The sequence below is a fragment of the Rhinatrema bivittatum genome, chromosome 2, assembly GCF_901001135.1.
Source record: "Rhinatrema bivittatum chromosome 2, aRhiBiv1.1, whole genome shotgun sequence".
NCBI classification, from domain to species: domain Eukaryota; kingdom Metazoa; phylum Chordata; class Amphibia; order Gymnophiona; family Rhinatrematidae; genus Rhinatrema; species Rhinatrema bivittatum.
This window is the reverse complement of record NC_042616.1, coordinates 603,049,359-603,070,181: the sequence shown is the minus strand read 5'-3', so window position 1 is coordinate 603,070,181 and position 20,823 is coordinate 603,049,359. Positions and strand designations below refer to the sequence as shown.

The following is a 20,823-nucleotide window of genomic DNA, read 5'->3' as shown; positions in this document are numbered from 1 at the left end:
AGTTCATTCACACTTCTCCCAGGTAAGGGATAGGACTTCCAAACCCTCCTAGTTTAATAGCCTCCCTTCTCCCCTGTTAGCCCTAACCTTTAAAACCCTGCTGATCTGCCTAGAATTTTTTGTTTTACAACTTACACATCATCCATAGCAGAAGTAAAGTTATGTGGTAGAGGTCTCTGACACATTTAAGTATTTACGCACAAATTTAACGGTAAAATTTCAGAATACCCATGCCCCACCCAGACCATGGCCATTCCCTACCCCCTTTTGGAAGCTTTTTATTTGTGAGTGCAGCAGCATGTATGCGTGTATCCTGGTGGCTTATAAAATCCGCTCAGCATGCACTGACCCGACATATTCGCACATTCCCTAATTTTGGCGCTTGTCGGGCTTTTAAAATTCACCTTTAATAGAAGGTGAAATGCAAAAAAAATACTTGTCTCATGGGATCCAAAGATTGCAATTTTCTATCTGTTTGCTGTGGATGACGTATGTAAAACACCGTTTGGAAAATTGTGTAACCTATGTGCAGTAGAAGTACAATGCAGTGTAATAATGAAAGTACTGCAAAACGTATGTGAACTTTCTATCCATTGCAGAGAAAAGTCCCTTCTCCAAGGACAAGCAACATGGCAGTCCTCACACATGGATGACATCATCACATGGAGCATTGACTTCATTCTAGAAGCTTTGAGAATGCCCCATTGGGAATGAGTATGCCTTAGCTACTCCTCTGCATCCCAAGCAAGGCCCCTCAGTCTCATCCTTTTCATGGAACCGGCAGGCCATTGTTCATTTTCTCTCTCTCTCAGCTGCTGCAGGGAAAGTATCTGGAGCTACAGAAGCTGTTTTTTCCCACATGATTCTGCTGGTTGTTTTTACCATTAATCCCCTAGGTAGGTTTTTCCATTTGTTTAAGTTTCTTTTCCTTTCTTTTAATTTCTGTAGGCCACATGCCCTAGGGTGGCTCCGATCAAGTTGTTCACAGACTTCAAGTCATGTTTTCTCCTTTTCATCTGATGCCTCGGAGGGCCTGTAGATAAATACCCCTGCACAGTCAAGCAAGGTCTGTGTGCTCCATGGCAACTTCACCTGGGAACAGACCACAGTATCTTGGCTGCTTTCCTGTGAAGGCTATACCCCTTGGATATGGTTGTTCCCTGCGGGAACTCATGAGAGCTTTGGGTAATTTAAGTCCACTGATGGTCATCAATATTGGAGACAACAATGAGGGATCCAGGATTGCATTGATGGTATTGATCCCCCCTTGACCCACACTCCATCTATAGTGAACCAGTGTGCTGATACTGGGAGAGGGGCTACCCTGGCATTGGCCATGTAATTCCTGAGGCATTCCTATGTGGAGAAGATCTCATACTCACCACAGTCATGGGAATTATACCAGTCTCCAAGGGTCTAAGTCTCCAGGAAAATGTGGTCTCACCTGCCTACCAGACTGTGCTGGCATGGGCAGTTTGAAGAGTAGCTGGAAGAAAGCTCCAGGAGGCCTTGAGCAGAAAAGTAATCAGCATAAGCTGATGCACCATTGAGTGCCCGTGCTCTATTCAGTCATCAACAGGCACCGATGGAATCAATATCAGGCACTAATGGAATTGGCAACAGGATGCCAATTCACCCCTGGGAATGAGCATTGGGATGCCAATACACTGTACATTTTTCAAATGTATCAGCAGATATTCACATTGAGCCTCATTGACAACTGAGGTCCTCCCTAGGACAGTGCCTGCTAACTGGATCATATCCAAATTCACGCATAGTCACACCATCTGGTCTGGATATGATATTCCTAGGAATGGGACTATGAGTTTGAGCTCCTCTGTTCAGGAGAGGGGTCAGCACCTCTTTGAATCACTTCTTCAAAGGCAATAAGAAAATCTTCTCTAGAGAACCTCTCCATGGGCAGCTGTGGGGAAATGTACCTGTGAGTCCTGTTAATGAATGAGGCAGCTGCTGCATTGGTCTGTGGTGGTTGAATCCACTTTCAAAAAGCCCAAGACTTTTAGTATCCTGGGCTTTCTAAACAGGGAGCTCTTTTAAGGGACTTTATCTGATGATGGCATATAGACTACTGTCAGTTTCCTAATTTCTAACATTCATGAAACCTGATGCAAGCTGTGGGGTTAGCAGTGCAGTTCCTTAGAGACCCTGTAACTCTCTTAAGGTTATTAGGGATGAAATACTGGAGTACGGAAATCACACAGAGTGTTTGGCCCTGGCGTTCTTGAGTACCAGGTAATCCCTTTATTCCTATGACCGCTCCAGCCTCACTATCCATTGCAGAAGGCTCTTTCTGCTGACCCCTTGATAGGCTCCTCACTCTCATGTTACAGAGCAGAGGGCATAAAGAACTATACCAATAGTCCAGTTGGATCCTGGCAAGGGCCTTTGACAAGAAGAGGGCAACATTACCCATATTACTGTGTCAGTGTTGTGAAACTTCTGTTTGATGTTTTAAGTGAACCATCATTCTAAAGTATCTTCAACACATTCTGTAGAGCAGAATGCACATATTTGATACTCCCCAGTCACCAGCAAGATGTGCTTTGAGAAATTCTCAGTATCAAGAAACATTGAATTCTTTCCCCTTAGAGGGCCAATTCATCAGGGGTAAGATGAGGAGATTCTGCTCCATGTTCTTCCTGATACCCAAGAGTTAAGAACATAAGAAATTGCCATGCTGGGTCAGACCAAGGGTCCATCAAGCCCAGCATCCTGTTTTCAACAGAGGCCAAACCAGACCACAAGAACCTGGCAAGTACCCAAACACCAAGAAGATCCCATGCTACTGATGCAATTAATAGCAGTGGCTAATCCCTAAGTCAACTTGATTAATAGCAATTAATGGACTTCTCCTCCAAGAACTTATCCAAACCTTTTTTGAACCCAGCTACACTAACAGCACTAACCACATCCTCTGGCAACAAATTCCAGAGCTTAATTGTACGTTGAGTGAAAAAGAATTTTCTCCGATTAGTCTTAAATGTGCTACGTGCTAACTTCTTGGAATGCCCCCTAGTCCTTCTATTATCCAAAAATGTAAATAACTGATTCACATCTACTCATTCAAAACCTCTCATGATCTTAAAGACCTCTATCATACTCCCCCTCATCCGTCTCTTCTCCAAGCTGAACAGCCTTATCCTCTTCAGCCTTTCCTTATAGGGGAGCTATTCCATCCCCTTTATCATTTTGGTTGCCCTTCTCTGAAACTTCTCCCATCCTAAACATGAAAACATTATACTAGTGCGTAGTAAGGGAAAACTTGGTTTCCCTCAAGACATGGGTTCCTTTACGGAGAAGGGGGCAGGCTGTGCGTTCTAGACCAACAGGAATATATCCATATAGAGATGTCTTTTGGCCTCGCATTAACATCCCATGGGTCACAAAAGACCTTGAGGGGGTACTTGCGCATTATGCAGTTTCATGGTGTAAGTTTTGTCTGCCTGAACAATTAAATGCTAAAGAGCACAACTGAAGGAGATGCCACAAAATTGCTCTTGCCAGAGTTCATTGTAATTTTCTCTAAATCAAACCTAAGACTGGTGTCCAAATAGTATTTATAAAACCTCTGCTACATGTGACTTGAGCAATAGCTGCTCTTCCAATATTCACTGCAGAGTAGATAAAAATGAGTCAACAAATGTCAGCAGGGGACATATCATATTAATCCTTAAGGAACTGATCTACATGGCTCTTCATGATCTACGAGTTTGCCAGCTCATCATGCTGGAATTCCATTCCTGAAGCCTTAAGAGTTTCAACAGATGCAAAAGCTTTCAAAAAAGCATTAAAAACTTGACTTTCAAAGCAGCTTTCAATAATAAACACTCTTAGTGCACTTTTTAATGCAGCAATGCTTTTTGTGTCATGTACAATTTATTTTTGTTTTTTTTATGTATGTATTATATGCTGTGTATGTTGTTATCATTGGAAACCATTTTGATGCCTCCTGTAAAATAAATAAATGTTTATGGATTTCAGCCATTCCTCTCCCAGGCAGCATCTGCAGCACACTGCCATAAGAGACTCTCTGTTCTAGTGATGATTCATTCCAGGTTCTCCTATAAATTGTCCAACCTGGGTGGCAGAATGCATGTAAAGGTCCTGTGTACCCAGGGTCTCAAGTACCCTGAAGAGGATTCTCATCAGGGACATTTTTCAGCTGAAGGGGCAGTAAGTTTACCCTAAAGGCTCTTATTTATTTATATTCCACCTTTCAGACATTTCAAAGCAAATTACATTCAGGTACTTTAGGTATTTCCCTGTCCCCAAGGGGCTCACAATCAAAGACCTAGATTCATCAAATCACTATAAATATAGCGAAAATAGCACCTGCGATAAAAAAAGGGCGTGGTTAGGATAATTTGCAGCCTGTCGCATCACATTAGTAAACAATGCACGTGGTGTTGTGTCAGCTCACGCGCATTGCGTTACCACATGGTGCGTTATTTTACACGGCCAGCGTAAATTAGTGCATAGGGCATTATTTTTTCAGTTTATATGTTCCAGTTTCCTGCAGCTGCCTCTTTGAGGGTGTGTCAAGAGTTTGGAGAGAGGAGGTAGGTAGGTGTTATTGGTGGCTAGTTGGAGGTTCTTTATAGTGATTACTGAGTGAGTTGTCTTGTTTTCTGTTGCAATCTGTTTCCCTTTCCCTTGGTCTTTTGTCTTCTTTGTTGGAGTGAAAGTTTTTGTTTGTTAGTCCAGTTTGTCTATCTGTCTTTTGGTGTGGAGGAGCGGTGGTAGAGGAGTGTGGAGGAGTGGTGTTCGGTGAGTGGAGGAGTGGTGATGGTGGAGGAGTGAGGAGGAATGGAAGAATGGTGTTGAGGACTGTGAAGGAGTGAGGAGGAAAGTAGGGGTGTTTGTGGTGAGGAGGAGTGAGAAGGATGGAGTGGGAGAGGAGAGGGGTAAGGAGAGAGGAGAGGATGCAGGAGGATGAGGGCAGGGTGCTAGGTGAAGGAGGAGTAGGAATAGGGACAGGGACAGGAGTAGAGATGGACAGGAGGAAAGGGATAGGAGGAGATGGGAGGGAGAAGAGGATAGGCAGGCAGGAATAGAGGGTGGAGGATGTCAGGCTAGGGATAGACAGAGAGGGCAGAGGGGAAGGGAGTTGGCAGGGCGAGGAAGGAGGGGGGAGGAAGGGAGGGGAAAGGGAGGGGAGAGTGGAGTGGGAGGGAGAGTGAGCAAAGGGAGGACACCTCTGCGGAAGCAGAAATGGCACCCCCTTCTAGCAGCCAGACAGCAAGACACCCTCATCTCAGGGCTATCAAGTTCAGCATCCAGGATAATGTAATGGTCATTGGAGGGGTCCTGGAGCATTATGCCATTTAGCAACTGGGTGGCAAAGATCTCAAAGGCTTCCAAGGGCCATATCTGGTGCAACATAGCCCAGGGCATCTCCAGGCGCAGCAGAGTCCAAAGAAGCTAGGAGCAGGTGGTCCATAGTTACTGGGACATCAAAGTGCAGCTGAAAGCCAAGGTGGTGGCCAGAAATAAATATATACAGTGGACCAGAGGAGGAGTCCCTTGTTCCATCATTCTCACCTCCATGGAAAAGCACCTCGTGCAAAGGCTGGGACCAGATGTTTTCGAGGGCATGGCAGAGTGGCTGGATACCATACGAGTCGTAGCTGGTAAGTTCACCTCACCTGTAAATGGGCAGGCAGCAACAAGTATACACATCATTTGGCATAAGATGCTCACAATGCTAAGAAGCAAAGTGCACCTCTGATGCCAAATGAAAAAAAAGATACTTGCTGCCATTGGTACTTATGTCTTTTGTTTTGTTTCCACAGCTGTCACCCACGAAGCAGCTGGTCCCAGCCAGGAAGCCCTAGGGACTAGCTAGGAAGACCCAGGGACCAGCCAACAAGCTCCAGGGACCAGCAGCGCAGCATCCCTTTTGCATAGTCTCTTCCTGATGGATGCCCAGACCCAGGTGAGCGAGGAGGAGGAGCAGCAGCATCTACAGGCTTAGGAGCCATTGCAGATCCTGCAACCCCTAGGTCCACCAAGCCCACTCAATATGTCTGTCAATCTCTCTGGCTTCATGGAGGAACAGAGCCTTGAGTGGGAGCCTATAGAATCATCACAACTTCAAGATAGCACACCAGAGTGCCAGCCTGAAGCACCACGACCTTGGCAGGTGCAGCCAGAAAACCCCGTCATGCCACATTTGGAGGCCCAAATTCCTGCACTCCATACCATCATCACAGTACGGGTACCATGCCCAGCACCAGTACCAACAACATCTCTGCACCAACAGTGGAGTCCTTGCACGAGCAGCTGGATAGCTGGAAAGGAGGCACGGGGTACACCTCTAACACATATGGGCAGAGCTAGTGCGCCTCAGGAGGACTTTCAACAGGCAGAATCAGATCCTGTGAGATCAGACTGCCACAAACACGCAGAATATTACGATGATGGCTGCAGCAGTCAATAGCATGATGAACATGCTGACGCAGATCCTGCAAAGGATGCCCGAGCAGCCATTTGAGTCTTGCCCAGCACCACTGGAGTCCACACCCTGCAGCAGACCCTGGGCTGACAGACGCCCGAGTGGTAGGCCCCCAAAATCGATGCCCCTCCAAGTGGTAAGCCATGACGTGGCAAGGGGCCATAAAAGACCAAAGATTGTACCATTGAATACCAAATAAGAAGAGTTGTACCAACAATCCTGGGAGACCCCCTCTACAGAGTTCCTGTGCCAGCTAGTTGGAAGAAGCCTGCTGGGTCCGCCCTCACTACAGAGTTCCTGTGCTGACTAGATGGAAGATGCCTGCTAGGCCTATCCTCACTACAGAATTCCTATGCCAGCACACAGAAGGGATGATCTACTGTCAGACATTGTGGTCCAGCAGCCTAACTCGAAAGCCCTTCTCGATGATCTGCCTGTATTCCATCCTCCTTGATGTGGCCTCCAGTCATGGTCAAGCTGCTGCCTCTTCTCATCATGTCTCATCTCCTGCTCTGGATACTGGTGTCAAATCTCAGCTCAAGCTGCTGCTACCTCCATGCTACTGTGTCTTCTCCTGGGCCTCCTGCCTCAATGCTGCACTCTTTGGTCCTGGTCCTGCTGCCTTCACTTAAACTCTGCTGCCTTGGCCCTTAGGTTGTCCCCTTGAGTGCACTCTTTCAACATGGACTGTCTGGGGCCTTTTTGTAGCCATCACATAGCAAGGCTGCTATCAGCTCCAACATTAGACATGTACTGTAGCTATTGAAGGTGCCACTTCTGCTTTCTATGGTCTTTGTTGTAATCATGATTGTGCCAAAAGGATAAGATGCTAAGCCTGTATATTTAATGATGCCATTTCAAACAGTGCACGTACAGGTCTACACAGAATGTGCTGTGCATATAATTTACAGTGTTTTGTGCTATTTGCTATCTTGTCCTTCCAGATTGTGATTACCTAAGACTTTGACTTGATTTCAAAAGGTGGCCTACATGTCTTCCCTAATAAAGTGGTCACTGGTTTAAAAATTACACTTCCTGGTTGGCTCCTTTCATTGTGTGGTTTTTGTGTAAAGGGTTCACTAGGTACAAGGTTTGTCCTCCACATGATCTTGCATGCCAGAATGCCATTGCATATTCCAAGTAGCCACTCACCTAGCAGGCAAGGCCATATGGACTAGACCATACAACTGAACATTCAGTGTATGCTCCTAAGAAAGACAGCAAGACGTATAGAAGAAGTTTATTACTGGGGACCTTCAGTATTGCCTCTTTTTGCCTTCTTCACACTGCATACTCTTAGCTTACTCCTGCTTAATGGGCCTGTATGTAAGATGGGCAGTAGCTAGCTGCCCAATACAGTATATTATGTACATCTAGAGCTTGTGTGGTGTCAAGGGGAAGTTAGAGTCATCATCACACAAGATTTGATCTTTGGCCCCCTCACTTGTGTCATGTCTCAAACGCTTACTGTACCCAACCATTTGTACCTTTTACAATAAACTAAATATGACAATTGCTTGCTGATAGTTGGAACAGAGTGTCAGCTGTTGTGTGACAACTAGGGAGGCGGAGTGAGGAGTATTGTTCTGTAAAGAAGGTCCACAGGTCTAGTGGGCTGTTGCTGCTTGGGACCAGGCAGCCTTAATAGAGTGGCTGGAACCCCTGTACTGGCTTGGCTTGGGGATCTGTATAATACTTGTAAGGTAAGGTATCCAGATCCTGAAGGCAGCACACTTCAGGAGTTGGCAGACAGTTTGTGGAAGTCTGCCTGGTCCCAAACAGCAGAAGCAGCAGCCAGGCCTTCTGCACTTTACCTTGTGGACATTCTCGACACAACACTATTCCCTCACTCCTCCCCCCTAGTTGTCACTCAGCAGCTGGCACTCAGTTCCAACAGTCACCAAGTACACAGCGGTGTCGAAGGGAAAGTTTGGTTAGTGTACAAATGAAGCGCCGAAAGTGCTAAGAAAAACCTATCCCCTCGATTATACAGCAAATATGGACTGTACCACCTCTATGTATGCATTGGAAAGCTGTAGATTTTCATATGGTAGAAAGAAAGTAGCCCTACCCTGCCAGCATATACAAAGGAGTTGGCAGGGCGAGGAAGGAGGGGGGAGGAAGGGAGGGGAGAGTGGAGTGGGAGGGAGAGTGAGCAAAGGGAGGACACCTCTGCGGAAGCAGAAATGGCACCCCCTTCTAGCAGCCAGACAGCAAGACACCCTCATCTCAGGGCTATCAAGTTCAGCATCCAGGATAATGTAATGGTCATTGCATCATTGTCCAATGATGCAGCCTGGGGTGGCAGCTTCTATGTCTACTGTGCATGATATGATCAACAGAGAGGAGGCTAAAGAGATAAGTGACTGGAAAAAGAGACTGTCAAATAGAAAAATAGAAATGACGGCAGAAGAAGACCAAACGGCCCATCCAGTCTGCCCAGTAAGTTTCGCACTTTTTTTTTTCTCCTACTTATCTGTTACTCTTGGCTCTTAGTAACCTTTTGGTTCTATTTCCCTTCCACCCCCACCATTAATGTAGAGCAGTGTTGGAACTGCATCTAAGTGAAATATCTAGCTTAATTAGTTAGGGGTAGTAATCGCCGCAATAATCAAGCTACACCCATGATTATTTGTTTACCCAGACTATGTAATTCAGTCCTTGTTGGTTGTTGTCTGTATATAGATCCACCTTTCTTCATTCCCCCTGCCATTGAAGCAGAGAGTTATGCTGGATATGCATTGAAAGTGTATCAGTCTTTCTCCCCTGCCGTTGAAGCAGAGAGCTATGCTGGATATGCATTGAAAGTGAAGTATCAGGCTTATTTGGTTTGGGGTAGTAACCGCTGTAACAAGCAAGCTACTCCCTGCTTATTTGTGAATGCAAATCCTTTTTTCCACATTTCCTCTTGCTGTTGAAGCTTAGAGCAATGTTAGAGTCGCATTAACCGTGTGTATATTTATTGAATAAGGTATTATCTCCAGGTAGTAGCCGTCATTCCCGCGAGCCACCCACTCTTCATTCACATCCTCCAGACTTTATGGATCCACAGTGTTTATCCCACGCCCCTTTGAAGTCCTTCACAGTTCTGGTCTTCACCACTTCGTCCGCAAGGGCATTCCAGGCATCCACCACCCTCTCCGTGAAGAAATACTTCCTGACATTGGTTCTGAGTCTTCCTCGCTGGAACTTCAAATCATGACCCCTGGTTCTGCTGATTTTTTTCCGACGGAAAAGGTTTGCCGTTGTCTTTGGATCATTAAAACCTTTCAAGTATCTGAAAGTTTATATCATATCACCTCTGCTCCTCCTTTCCTCCAGGGTGTATATATTTAGATTCTTCAATCTCTCCTCATAAGTCATTTGATGAAGACCATCCACCTTTTTGGTCGCCCTTCTCTGGACCGCCTCCATCTTGTCTCTGTCTCTTTGGAGATATGGTCTCCAGAACTGAACACAGTACTCCAGGTGGGACTTCACCAAGGACCTGTACAAGGGGATAATTACTTCTCTTTTCTTACTCGATATTCCTCTCTCTATGCAGCCCAGCAGTCTTCTGGCTTTAGCTATCGCCTTATCACATTGTTTCGCCGACTTCAGATCATTAGACACTATCACCCCATGGTCTCTCTCCTGCTCCCCCATCGAATACATTTCATTCGCATTTCCAGTCCCCATATGCATGACTCTGCACTTCTTGGCATTGAATCTCAGCTGCCATATCTTCGACCATTCTTCCTTAAATCCCGTCTCATTCTCTCCACTCCTTCCAGCGTGTCCACTCTGTTGCAGATCTTAGTGTCATCCGCAAAAAGACAAACCTTACCTTCTATCCCGTCCGCAATGTCGCTCACAAAGATATTGAACAGGACCGGTCCCAACACCGATCCTTGCGGTACACTGCTTAAAACTGTTCTTTCTTCATAGAGAGTTCCATTTACCATCACACATTGTCTTCTGTCTGTCAACCAGTTTGCAATCCAGGCCACCACCTCGGCACTCACTCCTAAGCTTCTCATTTTATTCACCAGTCTCCTGTGGAGGACTGTATCAAAAGCTTTGCTGAAATCCAAGTAGATGACATCTAGTGCTCTTCCTTGATCCAATTCCTTGGTTACCCAGTCAAAAAAGTCAATCATATTTGTCTGACAGGATCTTTCCCTGGTGAATCCATACTGTCTCTGGTCCAGCAATTCTCCCGACTGTAAATAGTTCACTATTCTCTCTTTCAACAGTGACTCCATTACTGTTCCCACCACCGAAGTGAGGCTAACTGGTCTGTAGTAGGGGTGTGCATTCGGATTGACCGCATTAGTAAAACGCAACTCATATTTTTTTTTTACTTAAAAAATTGATTCGACATAAACGATCGGATTTCCCACATATCGAACATAGATATGTTCGATATGTGGGAAATCGCGATTGTTGAGCCAAAATAAAAATATAAACCCCCTCACCCTCCTTAATCCCCCCCCCCCGACTTACCACAACTCCCTGGTGATGGAGCGAGGAGTGAGGACGCCATTTCTGCAATCCTTGGCGAGAAGCATGTGACGTCGGCGGCACGTCGAGTGACGCCGGCGTCACGTGATTCCTGGCGAGTTTGCGCCGGACGGCTCGTTCGGCCCAAAAAGAACTTTTGGCCAGCTTGGGGGGGGTCAGGAGGCCCCCCCAAGCTGGCCCCCCCAAGCTGGCCGGGAATCACGTGACGTCGCGTCTGAGTGACGCGGCGCCACGTGATTCCTGGCTCGTTCGCGCCGGACGGCTCGTTCGGCCCAAAAAGAACTTTTGGCCAGCTTGGGGGGGTCAGGAGGCCCCCCCAAGCTGGCCAAAAGTTCTTTTTGGGCCGAACGAGCCGTCCGGCGCGAACGAGCCGGGAATCACGTGACGCCGCGTCACTCTACGTGCCACCGACGTCACATGCTTCTCGCCAAGGATTGCAGAAATGACGTCCTCACTCCTCGCTCGATCACCAGGGAGTTGTGGTAAGTCTGGGGGGGGGATTAAGGAGGGTGAGGGGGTTTAAATTTTTTTTTTTGCACATATGTACATATACCCAACTCATTGGATTTTTTTTATGTCCATATTGGCCGCAAGTGGGACCCCCTTTCGGACATAAAAAATATGAACATAAAATTTTGCTCTGCACATCCCTAGTCTGTAGTTACCAGCCTCTTCTCTGTTCCCACTCTTGTGAATTGGGACCACCACCGCTCTTCTCCAATCACTCGGCACCACTCCCGTTTCTAGGGATCTATTGAACAGGTCACACAGCGGACCCACCAGCACATCTCTGAGCTCCCTCAGTATCCTGGGATGAACTTCATCAGGCCCCATGGCTTTGTCCACTTTCAGTTTCTCCAGCTCTTCCCATACATTTTCTACTGTAAATGGAGTTACATCTACTCCACTCCCCTCCAGTGTCTTGTTAACTAGTGACGGTCCTTTTCCAGGGTCCTCTTCAGTGAACACAGAACTGAAGTATTTATTTAATATTTCTGCCATTTCTTCATCTCTCTCCACACATTGATCCTTTCCACCTTTCAATTTCACTATACCACTTTGAACTTTTCTCTTTTCACTGATGTATCTGAAAAATGTTTTGTCACCTCTCTTTACTTCCTTGGCAATCCTCTCTTCCGCTTGACTTTTTGCCGTCTTGATTAATTTCTTCATCTCCCTCAGTTCTACCAGATATTCTTCTTTGTGCTCCTCCCTTTGGGATCTTTTATATTTCTTGAACGCTGTTCTTTTAGCCTTTATTTTGTCAGCAACCTCCTTTGATAACCAGATAGGTTTCATTTTTCTATTGTTTTTCTTTACTTTTCTAACATATAGATTAGTTGCCTTGGTAATTGCTCCTTTTAGATTGGTCCACTGTTGATCCACATCTCTCTCGTTCTCCCAGCCTTTTAGTTCTTCCTCCAGGTACTTCCCCATTTCATCAAAGTCTGTGTTTTTGAACTGCAAAACTTGGGTCTTTGCGCTTCTTTTCCTTATCCTTTTTGTGATATTAAACTATACCATTTGATGATCACTAGTGCTGAGGGGGGCACCCATCTGGACATCAGAGACATTATCTCCATTAGTGAGCATTAAGTCGAGTATAGCTCCTTCTCTTGTGGGTTCCATTACCATTTGTTTGAACAAAGCTACTTGCAGGGCATCCACTATTTCTCTACTATTATTAGATTCTGCAGATGGGATTCTCCAGTCTACATCTGGCATATTAAAGTCTCCAATGATCACCACTTCTCCCTTCTTTCCTATCTTTTGGATGTCTTCAACCAGATCTCTGTCCAGCTCTTCCTTTTGGTTTGGAGGCCTGTAAACCACTCCATTAAAAATGGATGCACCATCTTTTTTTAGGTCGGCCCATAGTGCTTCTTCATTGCCCCATCTTCCTTGCAGCTCAGATGCTTGGATATTGTTTCTGACATAAAGAGCCACTCCTCCCCCTTTCCTAACCTCTCTCTCCTTCCTTAACAAGTTATAGCCTGGTATTGCCGTATCCCAGTCATGAGATTCCATAAACCATGTTTCTGTGACAGCAACAACGTCCAAGTCCGCCTCCACCATTAGGGCTTGCAGATCTGGGATTTTATTGCCCAAACTACGAGCATTTGTGCTCATAGCTTTCCAGCTTTGTTCGTTCAGGTTACTGCTGTTCCTGGACTCCTTTTGTGACCTCTTTAGTTGAGTTTTGTTATCCATTTTTCCCTTTGCATTTGTGCAAGGGAAAAGATTAGTGCCTCTGGTGACAGAGTCATTCATCACAGTGAGCCTTTTTCTTTGATTTCTGATCTGGAATTTCTGTATGCATTGGGTTTCTTCTCTCTTTTCAGATAACACTTCAATCTTTTTCTCAAGAACTTCTTCAGTATTTAATACAGAGAAGGCATTTTGTATTTGTTGCACTTGATACAGTGTGTGTCTCTGGATCACAGGTCTAATTCTACCAGAGCCCACTGTAATACTGCTTTTTGAGTTCCTTAATGCCCTGTGTGAGTGTGTGTGTGTGTGGGGGGGGGGGGGTAGAGTTGTGGGCTGCACAGCTGTCAATAAAGGGTGTCTGTGGGTCACAGGTCTTATCCTACCTGAGCCCATAGTAAATCTCTTTTTCCTTTACTTTTGGACATTCTGTGGTAATGGGAAATTAATTCCTGAATAATGTAAAGTGGCTGAGATTTTCTTTATTGAAGCTAATTCAGCTTTAACGTCAGCCAGCTCCTTTTCCAAGGTAGAGAGTTCTGAACAAATGGGGCAAGCCTTAAGTTTCCATATGATTACCCTCAATATAAATAGGACTGCTGCCAGGCCTCGGGCACCCGCCAACCAAACCAACCCCCCCACACACACACACATGCAACCCCCTGCACCAGGTATCTTATTACATCCTGCCACTAAACCCTCATCCAAACCATTCATCTGAATCAGGCCAACATCAGTGCATTAAGTGGTCCTTGTCACTCCATGTACCTGCCATCCCTACATACCCCCATGCCTGCCATCCCTACATACCCCCATGCCTGCCATCCCTGCATACCCCCATGCCTTAGCTTCACGGCAGGGGAAGCCACTCTTCTTTCCTCCTCTCCAAGGCCCCGTTGCTATCGCTGTCTCTGCTTCTTCATAGCATGGAAGCCGTCACCGGGACGCCTCTTCATGTGGCCCTGGTGCCGCTGCTGTGGCTTCTCCATGCGGCAGGCATGCCGCCAACATCGTTGCCTGCTCCTGCCTGTCCCTTCACCTATGTGTGCATGCCTCAGTGTAGTATTTAAAGGGCAAGCGGTGGGAAAAGCCCCGCAGCCACAATGGATGGTCATCACTCCATGCCTAGCCCAGCCTTATAAAAGCGCTCAGCTTTCACTCCCTCAGGGCCTTTGAATCAGGTTTCACAGTTGCCTTTGGTCTCTCTCCAGTCAAGGTCCTCCGTGATCTTCTCCTGTCTAGATGGCTCTTCATTTGATGCTTCTGGTCTACTTCATCTGATGTTCCTGGTCTTGTTTCTTGTCGGAGCTCCTTTGTCGCCTGTTCCATGTCCTGAAGTTCCTGATGTTCCTTGTTCTGGTGTTCCATGTTCCCAATGTTCCAGTACTCCAGTTCCTGTGCCCTGTTGTCCTGGTTTCTCCAATTCCTGGCTCCGGGTATTCCTGTCTAGCCTCGCCCGCCAGATTCCGCCTCCTGTTGACCATCCCGAGGGTAAATCCGTATTTGATCCGGTGCCCTGTTCCCAGTCATTGGAGCCCTGTTCCAGCTGGAATGTGAGGCTCGAGACAAACTGTGGCCGACACTCTGGATGACACCACTAACCGGCCACACAGGATCGTGCAGTACCAGCAATGGTGGACACTGTGAGATTTAAATAGCTCCCAATGGGAGGATAGGAACAGGGCCATTTTGTTGAGTCTTTTTTACATATCAGCTTTTACGACAGTTTCTGTTCAGGTTTTTTATACTAATCGACACTGAAATCCATCTTTAAGCTGAACCCTTGACGTTTGGACTCTACTATATTGCTCTTTAAACATTGTTTTCTTTATTACATTTCTTCCTTTTGGCAGGAATAAAAGTCAGCAAATAAATTGCAGGTGATACTTTTTTTAAATTAAGCTTTTAACTGATTTTTTAAAGTTATTCTTCCTTCATCAAGTCTATTCAAGCAAAAAGGACAAACCAGACCAGCTCACTTTGTACTAAATAGAAGAATGAAGTAAAATTCTCAAAAGCTAATTGGTCCAATAGGATGGGAGAAATCTCAGCCATTGCAGGACAGCATCTTCTATTGGTAAGACTACCTAGCAGGTTCAAAATGGTGCATGGCCCCCAACTGAGGAGTGTTGCTGTAGTGGTTGGATTATAAAGGCAAGAAGGCCTGAGAATAAAAATGGGGAAAGACTCTCAGCAGCTGGCAACATAATCCTTGTTTGGACAGGTTTCATTTGAGCTGGAAACACAAAGGAAGAGGAGAAATCTATTGAGCCAAAAAATGGATTAAAGGTATCATATGTAACAAGTGTACTGACTTTATTTCCCTTCATATTTTCTATTTGTGGACTAACACAGCAGCCATATTACTACAGAGGTTGGCAAAATTCCATCATGAAGACCCTAGATATTTGGCTTTTGTTGCTTTAACACTTGTAGCAAGATTCCGTGAATAGCAAACAACCTTTAGATCACAAGCATGATGAAAGCTAATCAAAACCCACAAGATGTTGGAAGCATAATGGAGTTTAACTTGCAAGACCCTAAAGTGAAAGAGAGTTTTATTTTTGCATGTTTTGTAATCTGACAGGAGGACCTTCAGTCTTGCCTTTATATTAGAGTATTCAGATACTGGGCATTATTCAAAACAGTCATTCCTTGTATTGGGAAAAAAAGAGATGAAAGTGATGCCTTTTAATTAAACACGCTCTTGTATCAGATCAGCGAGACTTTTAAGCAGATTGTTTTACAAAATTATATTCTCAATCTTCATTGGTTACTTAGTGCCATAAATGTTTAATCTTGTTTTACAACAAGCAGTAACAGAACTAGACTTCTCTATGATTGCCAAACTATTGAAAGAAGAAAGTCAATGAAAGCCCGTCAAGATATTGCCTGATCTTTAGAATACTAATTTTGAAAACTGACATTTTTGTACTCCTCTCTGCCTTCTATTTAGCATTTGATAAAAAATAAAAATCACAGGAATATTATAAAAGGACACAATGCATTCTCTCTTTTTTTTTCTCCTAATATTTCCCTCTCTAAAGTATTCCTGTTGTTAATGGCATGAATTGATTTTTTTTTTTAAATCCAACTAGTTCCTTCTGTTCTCATCGGCTTCTAGCTCAATTGGGATACTGGTGCCATGAACTTCCTTTTCAACTTTGGAGGTTTTCCCCTATTCTTCAACATGTCAACAAAAAAAAAAAAAGTATATAAATAAATGTCTAATCTAGTCATTGCAGTGGCAGCCCTTGGCCAGCAGCTATGTGCCAAGGCTGCTCCTGCAACCCCACAATCATGAGACCTAAATCCAGACGCTATGTTTCACTGCATCCGCAATCAGCTCAGGGGGCAGAAGACCTGACATTGTGAATGAACAGAGGCCCTGCAGCTCATGACACTTGCTTCTGAGCCACTAGCCTGGCCCAGCTTGAACCAAAAATTTAAGAAAACGCAATAAAAACATTTTCTTTAAAGAACAACTTCAGATATTTTAACATATACTATTATAATAATTGCCATAAGAATCCTAGATTTTGGAAACCGTATCTTTTTTCAAGCTTTTACCTTTCAAAAAAAAATGTGATATATTTTTTATGTGGTACTGTGATAGTGGGAGCCTGGCTTCCAATGCTGCTGCACTAACATCACAATTAGAAAAAAATTAAAGAATTTTGGTTCGGATTTATAAAGAAAAAATAGAAATAGATGACAGGAAGGGAAAATTGAAGGAGATGTTAATAAAATTGATATGGTGGGATGGGGTCAAATCATTGTTAAGCCACAGTATTCAGTTTTAAATAAACAAAATCTTAATTAATTTTCATCTGTTTCTGATAACTAGTTTATCTTTCTGCAGTTAGTTTTTAAACAGTTTATATCTGCTTTCAACATTTACTTAACATCCTGAAACTTTATCAATGGGCTTTTGTCATTATATGTAGCAGTCTTAATTCTTATCAGTGGCTATGTATGTGGTTTTGAATCATGGTGTGATTATATGAGCTAAGTAATTTCTTTTTTTTTTCTTGTGCCTAAAATAAGACTAATGTCACAGAAAGGTAGACAAGTTAATTGTTCCATATAAAGAAAATTACTGACTATTTTCATAATTGTTATTCCAGTGTTCCTTTGCCGTGAGTGTCCAGGAGCAGGGGGAACAATTCCACTGCTAGATATTTCGTATATAATGTTGCTGCTGAGTATAGGAGATGGGACTCATTAAACATCTACCCAGTATTTCTTAAACACAGTCATTATTTATTGCACTGATTTATACAGATTAGAAGAATTTTAACTTTTCCTATTCTCCCTCCCCCCCACAAGTGTCCCCCATACTAAAAATATAAGTGAAACTGCTTAATTTCTTTCCATAATGCAACTTTTCTAAGATGATGAGAGAAATAATTACAATGTATGACCCACAAAACAATATTCTAAATATTTTCCAACTACATTGCAATTAGAATGATTTTAATGATAGGTATGGAGACAAAATCAAATGCCAGCATCTTTAATCAATCATTTGCCTGCCTATACAGATTAATATTGTAGTTGCAAACTTTTTTTAGGTCACAGTGCACCAGGCATCTAACAGAAGTCAGAGCTGCCAACCCAAACACTGCCTCTGGCATATACAATTTAATTATTAATAATATGTCTCCCAGGTAAACTGTTACATAGTCTTAAGGCCTTGTTTTGTAGTCATTAAAATTGAACATGTTTATATTATTGAAACCCTTGCATTCTGTGCATAGGTAGAGTTTATCTGACAGTATCCAAAGAGAATTTACCTGCAGTTCTATTTCAAATTTACAGTATAGCCAGCAGTGCCCCACTGTAGCTGGGGGATACAATTTTTGAGCATTAACACACTGTTATAAGGAAATGTTTTGCTAACTTTTCACTTGAGGCAAATACAATAAGCAGGACTCTTTTTAGGCTGCCTAGATCTTTGGTTATTTAGAAATGGTATTTGAATTCATTTTTATGGAATATTGAAATGATTAAATCATTTTCAGATTATTCATAGGGAATAATGGTCACTATCGATTTTTACTCTAAAACTGTAAACTGTAGCCCTCGCAGGGCACATACTTGTATTTACACAATTTAATATATATATTGTGCTTCATAACTTCATGAAACCTTAAGGCAATCTTAAGCTATTATTGTATTAGCAACTAAGCTTCATTTTGGATTGTACGAAATTTGCTTTTACAGAGGGTCTTTATCATACTGAATAAACTAACCATGTGGTCACTGTTTTGACATTTCAGTGTTTGTTCAAGCAAACAAATTGCAGCAGCATATATTTTCGGCCCATGGACAAGAAGACAAGATTTATGACTGCACGCAGTGTCCACAGAAGTTCTTCTTCCAAACAGAGCTGCAGGTACTGTATCCATCAGAAAGATTTCACTCTGTGTCTATTGCTGCTTTGGCATTGTATCTTCTAGCAGATTTTCCTTCCTTATTTCACTGGGTTTGAGCATGAAATTTGAGCATGAAAAATAATTGGGTGGTGTCCATTCACTGAACACGGGGAAGTGAACACTCATTAGTCTTGGCTATCACACTTGATGTCCAAAATCAGGGTTCAAGTCACTGCATTCCAGAGAAATCACAAGTGTAGCCCCTGTCCAAGGATCATCATTATAATGACTGTGACTGGTGGGTTTGGAAGGAATATAAAATAGGTGGAAAAATCCTTGGATAGCTGTGAATGAAGACTCATGGCACTGCAGCCTGAAAAGGGAGCTGGTTATAGTTGAGCTGGAAGTCTAGAAAAAGCAGGAGAAAGCTGCCAGGCCAAAAAAGGAAGCCCTTTGAAAAATGTATGTAAAGAAATATTCTAGTTCTAGCGTCGCCTTTTTTGAAATTAGTTGGAAATGATGAAGTGCAACAAAACTAATTAACAACAGCAGTGATATGCCTGGCAATTCTTGTGCCGTTCATCCAGTTCGATTTTAGCTAGTGGGCCCTATTTTAGAAATGTGCAAGTTGGTTGATAGTTAATTAGAGCCATATACAAACTGGAAAGTGTTTGATGTTGGACAGAATCTGAAAATCACATCTGACTCTTCCTAGTGTAACTCACTCATAGTCTCTTGTATATAAATACTGTAGTTCAGGAGCTGATGTGCATCTTAAGAGCTGGAAAAAGGGAAATAATAGTACCGTATTTTAAATAGTAATTTGAAAAATTAAAGTAAAAAGTTATAAAGTATTTATAAAACAAGGTTTTTTTCCTTGTGCAAAGACATTTATCAAAATCTTTCTACTGATTTGGAGAACTCTAAGGACCATCGGTAAGTACTGGGAAATTGTGATGTGGAACCAATGTAAAATCGAACTTTGTGGCTGACCAACGAATAACAGTTAAAAGAATTTATATTTTCTCAACACAGAATCCTTTGTCTTTTTACCAAATCAAGTACATTTCTGATGTTGTCCTACATATGATTATGTGGAAAGTAAAAAAAAACAAAAAAACCATTACATAGAAACACTGATGATGTTGACAGAAAAGAACTACCGGTACTTAATTCATACATTTTGCCCATTGTTGCCTGCTTCATTTCACTTATAAAGACATTGATTATTAGTCCTGGCACTCATCCCTGTGCTTTCCTGATGGTCAGTTTTCCTTTACCAGAATGAAACCTATAGGCTCGCATATGAGTCCTGATACTTATCCGAAGACTCACACATTTTATATTTTTTTCCAACTCCCAAAATGGTTAACTCATTAGTCTTCTGTGTGAAACAGTAGGGGCAGTGGTGTAGTCATGGCCCACCCACTTTGGGCTCAGGCCCACCAAGTAACTTTCTTCAATGGGATCCCATCCCCATGACAGTGAAGAGGAAGGCCTCAGAAAAAGCAAGGCCATAGAGGGATCCCATCCTCGTGGTGGCAGAGGTAGGAATTTGTGCCTAATGGAAAGGCCCTGCATGTGTGTGGGTAAGAATGGGAGCTTGGATGTGTGAGGGTGGGTGAGAATGGAAGCCTGGGTGTGTGTGGATTAGAATGGGAGCTTGAATGTGTATGGTGGGTGAGAATGGGAGCCTGTGTATGTATTTGGATTAGAATGGGAGCTTGAATGTGAATGTGTGGGTGAGAATGGGAGTCCGTGTGTGGGTGGATGGGTGAGAATGGGAGCATAGATGTGTGTGTGTGTGTGTGTGTGTGTGGGGAATGAGGATAGAAGCCGGGGTATGAGTCTGTGAGTGTATAAGAATGGGAGCTTTGGGGGTGGTGTGAGAGAGTGAGAGCTTGTGTGTATGTGTGTACGGTAGAGCATGTTAGAGTGAGAGCTTGTGTGTAGAGAATGTGAGCTTGTGGGGGGGGGAGCAAATGAGAGTGAGAGCTTGTGTGTGTGTGATAGAGTCTGTGGAAGAAAGCATGAGCCTCTGTGTATGTGTGAGGGAGGGAGGAAAGAAGACAGTAGGAGACGAGAGACCCTGAAAAAGAAATAGGAAATGATCTACAAGGGAAAAGTGGGGGAAAAAAAAGACCTAGACCAACTGATTAGAAAAATGCAAAGATCAGACAACACAGGTAAAAAAAAAAATTATTTTGAGATTTTCTTATATTTTTGTATTTTGCTCTTTCTTCAGTATTCCACTGTTCA

The 20,823-nt window shown here is 43.6% G+C and overlaps 1 protein-coding gene across 4 annotated transcripts in view; it reads left to right on the top strand.

The window, feature by feature from the left end:
* ZNF521 (zinc finger protein 521) overlaps nucleotides 1-20,823 on the top strand; it is an 876,085-nt gene that overhangs the window by 731,936 nt on the left and 123,326 nt on the right. For all 4 annotated transcript variants that reach the window (XM_029591157.1, XM_029591156.1, XM_029591155.1 and 1 more), the window contains one exon: nucleotides 18,469-18,584. In XM_029591157.1, coding sequence (XP_029447017.1) covers nucleotides 18,469-18,584 — 116 coding nt within the window. The remainder of the gene's footprint in view (nucleotides 1-18,468; nucleotides 18,585-20,823) is intronic.